General features: G+C 39.5%; 1 protein-coding gene across 4 annotated transcripts in view; it reads left to right on the top strand.

The window, feature by feature from the left end:
• Positions 1-13862, top strand: part of LOC591504 (WW domain-containing adapter protein with coiled-coil) — a 69654-nt gene that overhangs the window by 37094 nt on the left and 18698 nt on the right. For 3 of the 4 annotated variants that reach the window (XM_011669940.2, XM_791064.5, XM_011669941.2), the window contains exons 4-8: positions 705-820; positions 2675-2790; positions 6889-6980; positions 7880-8395; positions 9061-9219. In XM_011669940.2, coding sequence (XP_011668242.1) covers positions 705-820; positions 2675-2790; positions 6889-6980; positions 7880-8395; positions 9061-9219 — 999 coding nt within the window. The remainder of the gene's footprint in view (positions 1-704; positions 821-2674; positions 2791-6888; positions 6981-7879; positions 8396-9060; positions 9220-13862) is intronic. The other variant, XM_030973724.1, reaches the window with a different exon arrangement.

The raw sequence follows: 13862 nt of genomic DNA, 5'->3' as shown, positions 1-13862 counted from the left end.
CTTCATTTCTCGACCGATTTTGATTTGGTTTGCTTTATTTCGGTACACTAAACTTCTACACAGAATTTTGAAATTGTTCTCCATTAATTAATTATGGTAATGTATGCAAATTTATTCCAAAAATAACAAAAATGCTTCTTTTCCCTCATTTCTTGACCGATTTTGTTTTGGTTTGCCTTATCTGGTAGAGCTAAATTTGGAACACTAAACTTCTACACAGAATTGTGAGATTTTGCTCCATTGATTATTTATGGTACTTTATGCAAAAGAAATGAAATTATGTCCCTTCCAAAGGCATCAAATTTTTATTTTTGACCAGTTCAAAAGTGTACCACATAAAATTTACGATATTTGTTGTTGCGAGATGCGGATGAGCGCATAAATGAGGGGCATGAGGGGCATAAATCGAAACGCACCCCCTACTTTCAAATTTTTGGAGATTTACGGTTTGTATCTTGTAAAGCCAATGACCTGATTAGATTATGGGGTCACGATGTTAAAGGTCATGGGGCTCATCATGTATGCCTATAAACAGCTTGTGAATGCATTGTTAAAACCGACAGATAGATTACAATCAAACTTGAATTTAAAAATTGCTTCTGTTTTGGTTTGTAAATTTTCTCTATGGCAAGGCATCATTTTCGACCACACGCAGTCTTAATTCCATCTAGTTTTAAGTCTTTCTTGAAATATTTTGTTTGCAGAAGCTGTCAGTGGAACGAACTCTGTCCATATTGCAGAAAATAAAACAGCAAATCATCAGGTCCATACTCAACCAAATTCACACCACTCAACTGACCATGAGCAGCATATCAAAACGGTAAGTTTGTGTAAAGTTTCCACATAGTGGGATTTGGTTTCATTCCATTTCACATGTCCTTTTTGATGACAATCATGATAATCTTGTGATCCACTTTACTTTACGTTAGGAAAGCTTACAGACTCGCTACTCCACTGGAGTAACTAACCATCCGAAGCATGAGTATGAAAAATTCTAATACACCGAGGGGCTGCTGATTTACCTCAATAAATCAATGTATCTACCTATTATTTGCTAGTTTACCTAAACTACGCAGCCATCGAGTACTAAAATGTCATATTCGCGCATGTCCCACCCCAATACATTGCCTTACCATGGTTCACGTGCGCAACCACACGCCCGCCATCTTCCTCTTTCTATTTTCGCCCGCCGAGAAAACTCATCTACAGCTTAGTCACTGTTCAAAATTGAGGATTTTTATCCTAGTTGCTCCAGACTACTCAGGACCTTGGCTTTCTCCCACCCCAGTGTCCTTGGGTGCGAAGATGGACATTCCAGGTCGTTCAGCCGGGCTGCGCGGGCTGCGACAGAATTCGGACAATTTTGTTGGCCGTCCAGTCCCTTCAGCTTTCTCACAGAGTGCAAGCCAAGTGTTGGCTTCAGTTTCTGGGCTACCTTGCCAGTTTTGTGAATGTATTTCCAGATTGCAGACTTCTGATGAGGCCTTTCAGAGGCACCTTTTGAAATTTTTCACGCCCGGCGTGGATTCCCTCCATGTTTAGATTCCGTTACCGAAGGAAATCTTACCTCTGCTCCCCCCCCCCCCCCCCCCTGTGCGTTTCGTTCCTGGCTCAGGGCAAGCCTCTGCATACCCCTATTCCATCTGTGTTTCTAACATGGGATGGTTCCCTCTGGGCTGGGGGGGGGGGGGCATTGCGGGGGTGAGATGGTTTCGGGAGATTGGTCCCATCTGTGACCATTCCCCACATCAATGTCCTGGAGCTGATGGCGGCATTTATGTCACTCCGGCATTTTAGACGGGCGTGTGTTCTATGCTGGTCCTCAAGGACTTACATCAACCGGCAGGGCGGGATGTGGTCAGCGTCTCTGAATGCTCTTGCCGCCCGAATTTGAATGTGGTGTCGGGCCAGCAACATTGTCCTGATCGCCTCCTACATTCCCAGGCAGCCTGATTGCGGACTTCCTCTCTCGGGGCAAGTGTCTTTCCTTGGATTGGTTGCTTCATCTGGAGGTGTTCGATCAGCTCAGGGTGGCTTGGGATCCTCTAGAGGTTGATCTTTTTGCCGTCACTCTCAACCACCGTCTCCCGGAGTATTGCTCGCGGGTACAGGATCCGGAGGCGGCCTGGGCACTCCATCCCTTGGAGGCAATTCCAGGGGTACGTTCCCCCCCCCCCCCCTCCCTGATCCCTCAGGTCCTGAGGAAGATCAAGGAGGATCAAGCACGGATCCTTCTGGTAGCTCCGCATTGGCCGAGGAGACGGTTCCCTCTTCTCCTGTCTCTCTTGGATGGGTGCTCTTTCCCTCTCCCGCTAAGGCTGGACCTGGTGTCCCAGCCTCTGTCTAGGATTCTTCATCATTGTCCCGCGGTGCTCTCTCTGATCGCCTGGCCGTTGTCGAAGAGGAAGATGGTAGGCATGCGGTTGCGCACGTGAATGCTGGGAAGGCGATGAATTGGGGTGGGGCATGCGCGAATGTGAAGTTTTCAGTTGTCGATGGCTGCGTAGTTTAGGTAAACTAGCAAATGATAGGTAGATACATAGATTTATATAGTAAATAATAAAATCAGTTAGGATTTTCCTGATTTCAGGTATTTGCCATGTGAAGAAGGAAAACATATGAACCTGATTTCCTTCACATTGATATTTTTATTATTTTTGATGTTCTCTCATAGATTTTGGAAAAGGCCAAAGAATGGTCAGAACACAAGAGTTCATCAGGGAAGAAATATTACTACAACTGTAGAACAGAAGTATCACAATGGGAAAAGCCAAAGGAGTGGGTTGAAAGGTAAGAATCTGTCATCTGCAATACTTTGAGCAGGCATGGTATTTCCCTGATTTTTCTCGAATTTGGGAAATAAGCCTCACTTTATATCCAAAGCAGCTCCTGATTCTAGTTTTTCTTTTAGGGTAAAGCTTCTTTGGTTGCACATGCAACCATTGTAGTCATGTTTTAAATTCAAAGTCACCATATTTTTGGCTCCTCAGAAGGGGGAGGTGAGACTAAGGGATACAAATAGCATCCGTCCGTCATCTATCACAAATGTTAGTTTACCTGCAAGATTCTCTTGTGACAAATAATATTGTATACATTGTACACAAAACTTCACATGCTAAGGTCAAAGGTTGTTTGAGGTCGTGTTGGGGTAATTCCATAAAATGTTAACTTTAGGTGTTAAAGAAAAGTGTAATTTTATGCCAGTGAATTACACGTGATTTTACGTTTATGGATCAATTTTTTTATTTCAATATTTTAATATATTTTGACCCCAAATGAACATATTTTTTTTACCTGTACATCAAATTACAAATTTTCATGGTAAGATGTGGTTAATTACATAGGAATTTCCAGATGTTATTACTGTCATTATAACTAAGTTAATCAAAAAATTGTTAGTACTAAAGAGAATTTTACATTTAATAACAAGTTTTAAAAAATATAAGAAAGTTTGAGATTTCTATGCCTCCGTTACAAAGTAGCCAGAAGCATTGTGTTTTCGGGATGTCCGTCCGTGTGTCTGTACGGACGTCCGTTCGTCTGTATGTCCCGTTCTCGTGATCGCTTTGCCTCAAGAACCGATGGATGGATTCCTGCCAAACTTAGGACATGTATGTATCTTGCTGAGCGAATAAATTGATTAGATTGGGGGTCATAAGGTCAGAGGTCATGGGGCTAATTATGTATGCAGAAAGTAAGTCGAAGGTCTATCTAGTTTTAATTGTATCCCCCAGCAGTATGCCGGTGGGGTACTTTGGATTCAGCAGCGTTACGCTGCGTCATACTCTTGTGTGCGCTGTAACTGCCACATATCTATACAAATTTTGTTCAAATTTTCAATGAAGATGTATCTTGGTATAATCTACAAGCCTTTAGATTTTGGTGATGCTGCCTCTCGAGTTCCGTCTTTTATTGGGTCAAAGGTCACATTTTAATTGATATCTTGGATGCACTCTAGTGTGCGGTCTAACTGCATTATTCCTTGATGGATTTCTTTCAAATTTTGTATGGAGGTGTATCTTGGTATAATCTACACACGTATAACTTTTGGTGATGCTGCCCCCAGTGTTCCGTCTTCTATAGGGTAAAAGGCCATATATTGTGGATGGTTTGTTTGCGCTCTATGGGTCACATTTCTCAAGGGTATTTTGTTTACATTTTGAACGAAGGTATAATCTACAAGCCTATAGATTTGGTGATGCTGCATCCAGTGTTCTGTCTTGTGTAGGGTCAAAGGTCATATTTTGATACATGTCTTGTGTGCGGTCTAACTGCATCATTTTTTAACAGATTTGTCTCAAATTGAGTATGGAAGTTTATGTTGGTAAAATCTATGCACCTATATGCCCAAATTTAAACCTCCTTTGTGAATTCGGGCCATATTGTTTGGTGATGCTGCCACCAGTGTTCACCTATTATAGGGTCAAAGGTCATATTTTGGTGGGTGTCTAGTGTGTGCTCTGCAGGTCATATTTCTTGATGAATTTCTTTCAAATTTATAAGGTCAAAGGTCATATTTTGATAGATGTCACTATGAACATGACGGACAAAGAAAGCGGAGAAAATATACAGTTCCTCGGGTAGACAAAGGAACATCCCTTCACTGTTATTAAGTAAAAAGGTGGATATGCATGTGACACCTGTTCTACACATTTTTACTTTTTGGCAATGCTGCCCTCATTGTTCCATCCTTTATAAGGTCAAAGGTCATTTGTCCCTTATGTGCGCTCCTACTGCCACATTTCTTCGAGGATTTCTTTCAAATTTTGTATGGAGGTGTATCTCTTGATCATACAGGTATCTGCACATCATTAGTGTTTCGTGATGCTGCCACCTGTGTTCGTCTGTTATAGGGTCGCAGGTCATATTTTGGGTGTATAGTGTGTGCTCTGCAGGTCATATTTCATGACTGATTCCTTTGAATTTTTTTATGGAGATGTATCTTGGTACAATTTACACATCTACACTTTTTGGCGATGCTGCCCTCATTGTTCCGTCTTTTATATGGTCAAAGGTCATATGTCTTTTAAGCGTCTAACTGCCACATTTCTTTCATATTTTCTACAGAGATGCATTTTACTCTATAATCTACACACATATTGTTTTGTTGATGCTGCTTCTAGTATTGACAATAGTCCGAGGCACTAGTGGCGATTTCTACGTCATCTTTTTGTTGCAGGAAGGGGAGAGGGGATCTTTGTCCCTCCTTCGAGCATAAGCATGACACAAAAACGCTGCCACTGCCGGGGTATACATTAGCATTGCGCGGCAATACAGATTGCGATATTTTTAGTTATTATTATCATTTTTGTTATTATTATCAATTTAAAACAAAAGAACATGGTATTTAATGCTAGAAATTTTTGTCTTCTTGAATAGTTGTATTAAAGAGAAGGTTGAGTTCTGGGAAGAGGTGAAAAATAATTTGTGAGCTTTATCATTCTTATTATGCAAGTGTGGAAGAACATCAGATAAGACATGTAACATCGTAAAACTCCGGGGTAGGATTTTTACGCCATGTGTTCGTGTAGTCCCATACGCATCTTTCCGTGTACAGTGTTTGTAACTTTACCAAGACTTGGCCAAATTTCTTATCATTTTGATGATTCCAGAACCTAACAATACACACATTATATGCTAGATGATCAACCTTTTCTGGTCGATTCCACACCGTTTCTTTCACAATGCAATCACATGACCAGAACTCAACTTTATCTTTAAGTGACTGTTCATTTTTAATGTGTCCTGTCTGTCACGTTTTTAATGTCCCATCTGTCATGCTCACAAAAGCCAGACGAAATTCAAATTTATACTAACAACTCACAAGTAATAATCTGAATATACACATTTTGTTTTAAGATCATCCATTGAGGAGCGTTCACTCAAAAGGCATCAAAGCAGAAATTGATTTGTGTATTCCTGTCCTGTCTGTCATGCTTAATTTGAAGCCCCACCAACAATTTGTGGGGAGGGCTTGAAGTAAAATAATCCTAATTTAGTGAACAAAATACCATTGGTCACACTCTACATTAATATAAGCATCATCACATGAAATATAAAATAGCAGGTACATACATCAAATAAGAGGGTTGGATGTCCCGTCTCTCACGCTGGAATTGCCCACCACGCACTTGTGACAAATAACTGTTAATCGCATTGTGACTAAATTTGGGTCATAGATGAACTTGGAGTTCATACTATAGTGCTGTCAAGGGTTACATGCTAAGGTCAAAGGTGATGCAAGGTTATATATTTGAATTTACATGTAAAACTCTCTTTTCACAAATAAAATCCAACTGTTAATAGCATTGTGACTAGACTTGAGGCACTTTAGAGACCTTCACGTGCAACCAAACTTGAGTTAAAGGTTGGGTGACATCCAAATATGGCCGAGATATAACTGGGCGATTGCCTTGTTTTATATTTTTATAATGTTTTACCTATTTTTTACTTTTTTATTGGAATATGATATGCCCAGTTTCATTGGAATTTTGTGTAAAGTAATGAACAAGGATGGATTGCATCATAATATGATGGCTACTATTAGTAGTTTAATGTTACAGGAACAATCAAATCGGAGGAAACATTTTTGAAGGAAAGTTAGTTCAGTTTTTGTGGTGGATAAACATGCTACATGTATCTAAATTTGGAGTTAATTTAGTATTGTATGTCTGCCTCGAAAACACAAAATATCAGAGAAGTCACACACATTGATTATAGGGATTTATCTGTACCAGTTGAATTGAATCATTCTATATCCGATTTACATTGTGTACATTGATATACCATTGCCACCTGAACCTCCGCACAGTGTTCCTCTTTTTCTTGATTTTCTTTGTCTCATACCTGTTAATATGAAGGTAGGAAATCCTATTTTGTTTTATTCAGAGAAAAGCTGCAGCGAGTTGTTGGCACAGGAAAACTGGGTACCAGTGATTCACCTCACCAACCATCTACTACCCCTACTGTGTCATCTAGAGGTAGGTATTCTGTAATCAAAACCTTGAGTGGTTACCTTTTTTTAATGCCTGGTATAAACTATAAAGACATTTCTCTTTCCTATACATTGACTTTTTAAAAATATTTGTATTGCCACTACAGAGGAAATAAATAGGGTACAGGCCATACATATTTTTCTGGTGGACAGCTGTCACAATGTTCTTTGATATTTGGTAAACTGCACCTTTTATAAATTATTTTTAAAGGTATCTTTTATTTCTTCTTGTTTATATTTTTACAGTCGCATACTCTTACTCTGCACGTTATTGGAGAATTTTGTTTATGCATAATGTACAGAGCTGCCAACCAGTACGATTTTATCGTATTTCGTACATTTTTTAGAAGTCCAGTACATTTATTCCTCAAGAAAATTGGATCCCCCCCCCCCCATTTTTTTGTTGTTTGTGTGTGTGTGTGTGTGTGTGTGCCATTTTCAATGGCTAATTGCACATTCTGTTTTGTAAAGTATCCTACAAGCATCTCACATCGGCAATTTGGAGATGTCTATTGGTTCATCGAACACGCCAGTCATGACAAAATCATGTATATTCAACCAATGATCCATAACAAATGTTATTCCTGTATGTAGGAACTTATGCAAATTGTCCCCCCCCCCCTTAACAACAACAAAAACAACCCAAAACCGCATGTTCGCAGTGAGAAAGTACTTATCGATCAAAAATAGGATTTGGGGGGAAAAAGAATAGGATTTTTGTTCAGTTGAGGTTGGCAGCTCTTGATCCATCTATAAGTCCCTGTTCTTTCTTGTTAATACAATTTTTTTCTAGTAAAATAATTACTTATGGGATTAAAGAATACAGTTTTTGAATTCCAGAGGTTGGCAGGTCTGAATATACTGACTCCCATTTCCTTACTACAGCTTTACCAAATGACAAGCATTCCAATGATGACAAGCCCCATGAAAGTGAGCATGAGTCTAACACCTGTAATAAATCTGAAAAACGAGCTGACAGTCAATCACAGGATAGGAAATCAAACACAAGCCAATCACAGAGCAGACCACAGCTCACCAGTCCACACCCTAAGTCGGCCCATTTACATTCTTCATCATCAACTACAAGCAAAGCTTATTCAACCAGCCAATCACAGCAGCCTAAATGTAGTAGCAGCCAATCACATTTATCGTCATCCTCGTCACACTCCAGTAATGCTGTAGGGCAGTGTTACGAATTGCAACCTAAATCGATGGGCCATTCGCAACCTCCTGTATCAAGGCCACCAAATGCGGAAAAGACTCAGAATTATCGTATTGAAAATTCAAGAAGAGACTTGCAGGCAGCAAATTTGAAAATGCCAGTATCACTAGCTACTGACATGTATGGAAGGCTTAAAAATCTTGTAGCTGCCTCACATCCCCCCAAGGGTTCTGATAGTGGTAAGTTATTCATTGAAAATGTCAAGTGATAGCAGCTATACACATGGCATTTTGCTTTGCATGTGACATGAGTTTTTGTTGTTGTAAATTTTTGTCTGTTTTTCCCACCCCCTTACTGTAAATTTTTATTTATGCTTATGCAGATTTTGATATATTGGGCAGGTATCAACATGAAGAAAAAACAAATCAGCTCTGGAGAACCGGCAAATCTCCTACTTTTATCCTACATTCTGCCTAAATCTGACTTCTGTCCTACGTTTCCTTAAATATTGATCTTACTTTTCTCCTATTTTTCTCTTGGGTCTGCTTGAAAAGCCAATGTTTTTTCTTTAAAAAATGATGAAAACTTGCAGGAAATCCCATGAAAATTACATTTGCAAAACGAGTCCCCTTACAGTGCACGTGAATTGGAATACTTTTTTGGTTTCCTTATATTAAAAAAGTGTATCTTTCCTTGCTCATTACTCAGCTATAATATGCAGTATCATTCATTTGTAGCTTTCAACATTCACTTTAAGTTTGGTAATATGAAAATTGTTTCCTGCCTTTAACTCTAATTGAGAAAAAAGATTACCTGTCATAAAATTCCCAATGTTGAAAATTGTGTTTCGAGGACCTTTTTAAACTTAATTCTATTAATCCAAGTATATCTGTAATTTTGGTAGATTCACCTCAGATACAGAGCACACCTTCTCCTGCAGATACTCCATCACCAGTCACCTCCAGGTTTCAGAATCAGAGTAAACCCTTCCCATCTAGGTCACCTTCAACAGACAAGGACAGGCACTCGCATCAAAACGAAAGGAATGATGAACTCAATGAAAGTAAGTTCAATTCATTGTACAACTGGTGTACTAAGTGTATGCTGGAGGATACTTTGGATTCAGCATCCACCGCGTCATATTCTAACTGCCACATTCCTTGACAGATTTATTTCAAATTTTGTATGGAGGTGTATCTTGGTATAATCTACAAGCTATAGATTTTGGTGATGCTGCCTCCAATGTTCCTTCTTTTATAGGGTCAAAGGTAGTGCTGTAAGTCAGACGCCATGTTCATGTTCGGTTCGGTTCGGCAGAGTTCGGCAATTTTTCAGGGTTTCTTGTCAGGATTTGGGATTTAAATGGCGCCAGTGAAATCGCGCCCACCACTGGATAGGCATATAAATCACAAAGGAGGAAAATGGGAAAAAAGTAAATAAAAAATCATACCTGCCAACCACCCCGATTTAGGCGGAGTTCCACCGCATTTTTCATACCAACTCCAAATTCCGAGTGCATGCCTCAAAACTCCGATTTTTTTTAATTTTAAAATATTTTTAAAACAAACGACTGTTGCATAAGACTAATGCATAACACAGCACTGATAACCAGATCACGCCGACATCCGCGCTCGCACTCATAGAAGATATACACAGCGCAGCCCGAACGTGATCGTTAGTTCCGCAGTCATTATCCATGTACTGCATGTACTAGTACATGGAAGCACGTGCGCAAGCTTTATCGATAAAGTGTGTGCGGACGTTGTACTAATACATACACTCCATGCAGCGTTGTTGCATAGTAACTGCATGCGTATAGCCCACGTGTATTTATATTACATGTGCAGTTGATCCACCGTGCATAAACACTGTATACATTGGCGTGTTTTCTTCAATGCTTGTGCGATGACTGCGATCGTGGAAGCTTGTTATTTACCGGACTTCCTCGGATTTATTTTGGATTACTACTACTATATTCTTCTTCTTCGTTGATTTCTCCATTTTTGAAGGACAAAATGGGTAAGACTCGTGCTGTTCATAATCAGAAGTATAAGAAAGAATACAAGAAACAATTTCCAGTTGCAGAATCAGCACTCGGACTTCAACACGCATTTTGCATTGTGTGTTCGGCCGACTTCAGTATCAACCATGGGGGAATGAATGACATTCAGAAACACATGAACTCGAAGAAACATAAAGCTTTCAGCGAAATTAAGGACAAAATTGTTTATGTGTGGGGCGAAAAGGTTAAAGGAAAAGGCCCATTTGCACCATTAAAATGGAGAGAAAAAAAAATAGACCCTAAAGTCCTGTGTACCCCCCCCCCCCCCCCCCCCCCCAATCCACGGGCTACTACCCCAATCCTTTGGTGGTTCGCGACCTCGTAGTCCATCCAGAAAAATTTACTCCTAATTTCTCTTGTCTCAGGTTGGCAGGTATGAAAAATGAGCAATCATGACATGAAAATTAGGTACAAAATGACAAGTTAAATAGCTTGCAAAAACGTTTACATTTTTCTGCCGATCATATGAACCAGGCCTTTGCATTCGGTTCGGTTTGGTTCCGAAGTGCCATGTTAGGCGAACTTCCGTTCAGTTCGGCGGTTCGCTACAGCACTAGTCAAAAGTCATATTTTGATAGATGTCTTGTGTGCACTCTAGTGTGCAGTCTAACTGCAACATTTTGTGACAGATTTCTTTCAAATTATGTATGGAAGTGTATGTTGGTAAAATGTACACACCTATAGTTTTTGGTGATGCTGCCACCAGTCTCATATCTTATAGGATTAAAGGGTATATTTTGCAGGATGGCGTGAGTGCATTCTGTAGACCACATTTCTTGATTGATTTCAAATTTTGTAATGAGATGTATCTTGGTACAATCTACACATCTTTACTTTTTGTGATACTGCCCCCATAGTTCCTTACTAGGGTCAAAGGTCATTTGTCCCTTTTGTGCGTTCTTACTGCCACATTTCTTGACAGATTACTTTCATATTTTGTATGAAGATGTGTCTTAGTAAAATCTACACGTCTATAGTGTTTCGTGATGCTGCCACCTGTGTTCCATCTGTTATAGGGTCAAAGGTCATATTTTGGTGGCTGTATTCTTTAATGGGCGATCCAACTTCACAGGTTTTCACAACCTTCATGGAAAGCCCCGCATATAACCTTTGTAAACATAGTTAAAATTTACTGTTACTTTGTATATTTTGATTTTTATATTGCGAAATAAAATTGAATTGATATGCTGGATATATATATATGCATTGTGCTGCAATACAGATTGCGATATGTCTCGTTTCAGAAAGGGATAATTCTGCTGTAACTTTTCTTCAACCTTTATAGAAATACTATACAAAAAGAAAGCATCCCATTTTATATCAACACAAGTGTATCGAAACTTTCTGAAGGGCTTTTACAAGTTGGCGCACTGGCTGCATTAGCCATTTTTATGCCTCCGCCACCGAAGGTGGTGCCGGAGGCATCATGTTTTCGGGTTGTCCGTCCGTACGTCCGTCCGTCCGTCCCGTTTGACCGTTATCACAATATCTCAAGAACCATTTAAGATTTAAACTTAAGACTCGGGAATAGTATTTATCACCATAGGAAGACGATCTGATTAGATTTTGGAGTACGTAGGTCAAAGGTCACAGGTCACAGAGGTCAACTTATGAAATTCCTTGTATTGAGTTTGTTAGCGCGATATCTCAAGAACCATTTGAGATTTAAACTTCAAACTTAAGGATAGTATGTATCACCATAGGAAGGACGATCTGATTAGATTTTGGAGCACGTATGTCAAAGGTCAAGGGTCACAGAGGTCAACTTATGAAATTCCATACATTGAGATTGTTATCATGATATCTCAAGAACCACTGGAGATTTAAACTTCAAACTTAGTGATAGTGTGTATCACTATAGGAAAACAATCTGATTACATTTTGGAGCACGTAGGTCAAAGGTCAAGGGTCATAGAGGTCAACTTATGAAATTCCATACATTGAGATTGTTATCATGATATCTCAAGAACCACTGGAGATTTAAACTTCAAACTTAATGATAGTGTGTATCACCATAGGAAGACAATCTGATTAGATTTTGGAGCACGTAGGTCAAAGGTCAAGGGTCACAGAGGTCAACTTATGAAATTCCATACATTGAGATCGTTATCGCGATATCTCAAGAACCACTGGAGAATTTTCACTTCAAACTTAATGATAGTATGTATCACCATATCATAATATCTCAAGAACCACTGGAGATTTAAACTTCAAACTTAATGATAGTGTGTATCACCATAGGAAGACAATCTGATTAGATTTTGGAGCACGTAGGTCAAAGGTCAAGGGTCACAGAGGTCAACTTATGAAATTCCATACATTGAGATTGTTATCATGATATCTCAAGAACCACTGGAGATTTAAACTCCAAACTTGTTTAAATTGCTCTATGGCGGAGGCATCATTTTCGACTGCGCGCAGTCAAAATTCCATCTAGTTTTGTACATGTATGTTGTCTTTAAGTGTGTTTGTATCAGGGAAAAAAAATTAAAGGGGCACTTGTCAAAGTAAAATGGGCAACTCTGATTTGTATAGGGGCAATTATCAAAAGTGGAAAGGGGTTCTTCTCGTACTTGCAAAGGGGCACTTGTGAGAATGGCAAAGGGCTGGTATAAAAACAATTTTGGGGTCACTTATCACATGGAAAAGGGGCACTTATTTGAAAGGAGAAGGGGGTATGTGTCAAAAATAAAAGGGGCACTTATTGAAAGGGGACACTTGTCAAAGTAAAAGGGGTATCATTAGAGATAAAGTGGGCACTTGGCAGAGGTGGTAAGGGGCACTTATGAATGTGGAATGGAACCTATCAGAAAGAAAAAATGGGCAGTTTTCCTATTTTCCCAGAGCGCCTCCTTCAATGCATTGTTTTTGTTCGCTTTCTGAATTCTTCTTGATCTTATTTTAATTTTAATCCCATTCGTTTAGCACGCAGAGCCTGTGAGCTCTATAAACTTCTGTTTCTCCATCTCGATTCATTTCAAACTTTGTAGGCATAATCTCTGGCATCCATTCAAGGTCACCTGCCTCTTCATTTTCCATAAACCCTCATGCATGACCATCCGTGCCATTTTGTTAGTCTCTGGTCCGTTTTACGACCTTTCTTTCTTCCTTTGTATCTCCACTATCCCTGATGCTACATACTTGTTACAAATTCCTTTAGATAGTCTAAGAGATGCTTTTTCATCTTAATACTCAAAATTTAAGTCTGAAATCGACTAGGGTACGTCAAAAATCTATACATTTCTTAAAAATTAACCCCTAAAAACTGTAAATTGCCATAATTTTTCCAGATTTTTCCCTTATTTTCTCTACCGGTATTCTTCCCTATTATTTCCCAAGTTTTCTTACTCAAAAGGGGGGGGGGGGAATGTTGTTGGATGCCATTTTTTTACGCAAGGGGGGCATAGTTGAGGGGGAACCCCCCCCCCCCCCTTTTTTATTTTTCTTTCTGTTTTGTCTCCAATTTTTACAGTATCTTGATCTGATCATTGCACACACCCCAGCCAAATTTCATGCTCGAATGGTCACGCATCACAAGATAGCGCCTTCTAAAATTCTGAAAATGGCTATCTTTCTGTCCCTGTAGCTCCATCATACCTGGCCGAACCCGCACCCTTTGTTGGATTTAGATACTTCAAGATTTG

The sequence above is a fragment of the Strongylocentrotus purpuratus genome, unplaced genomic scaffold (assembly GCF_000002235.5).
Source record: "Strongylocentrotus purpuratus isolate Spur 01 unplaced genomic scaffold, Spur_5.0 spur5_scaffold_7, whole genome shotgun sequence".
Taxonomy (NCBI): domain Eukaryota; kingdom Metazoa; phylum Echinodermata; class Echinoidea; order Camarodonta; family Strongylocentrotidae; genus Strongylocentrotus; species Strongylocentrotus purpuratus.
This window is presented reverse-complemented; position numbering and strand designations above follow the sequence as displayed.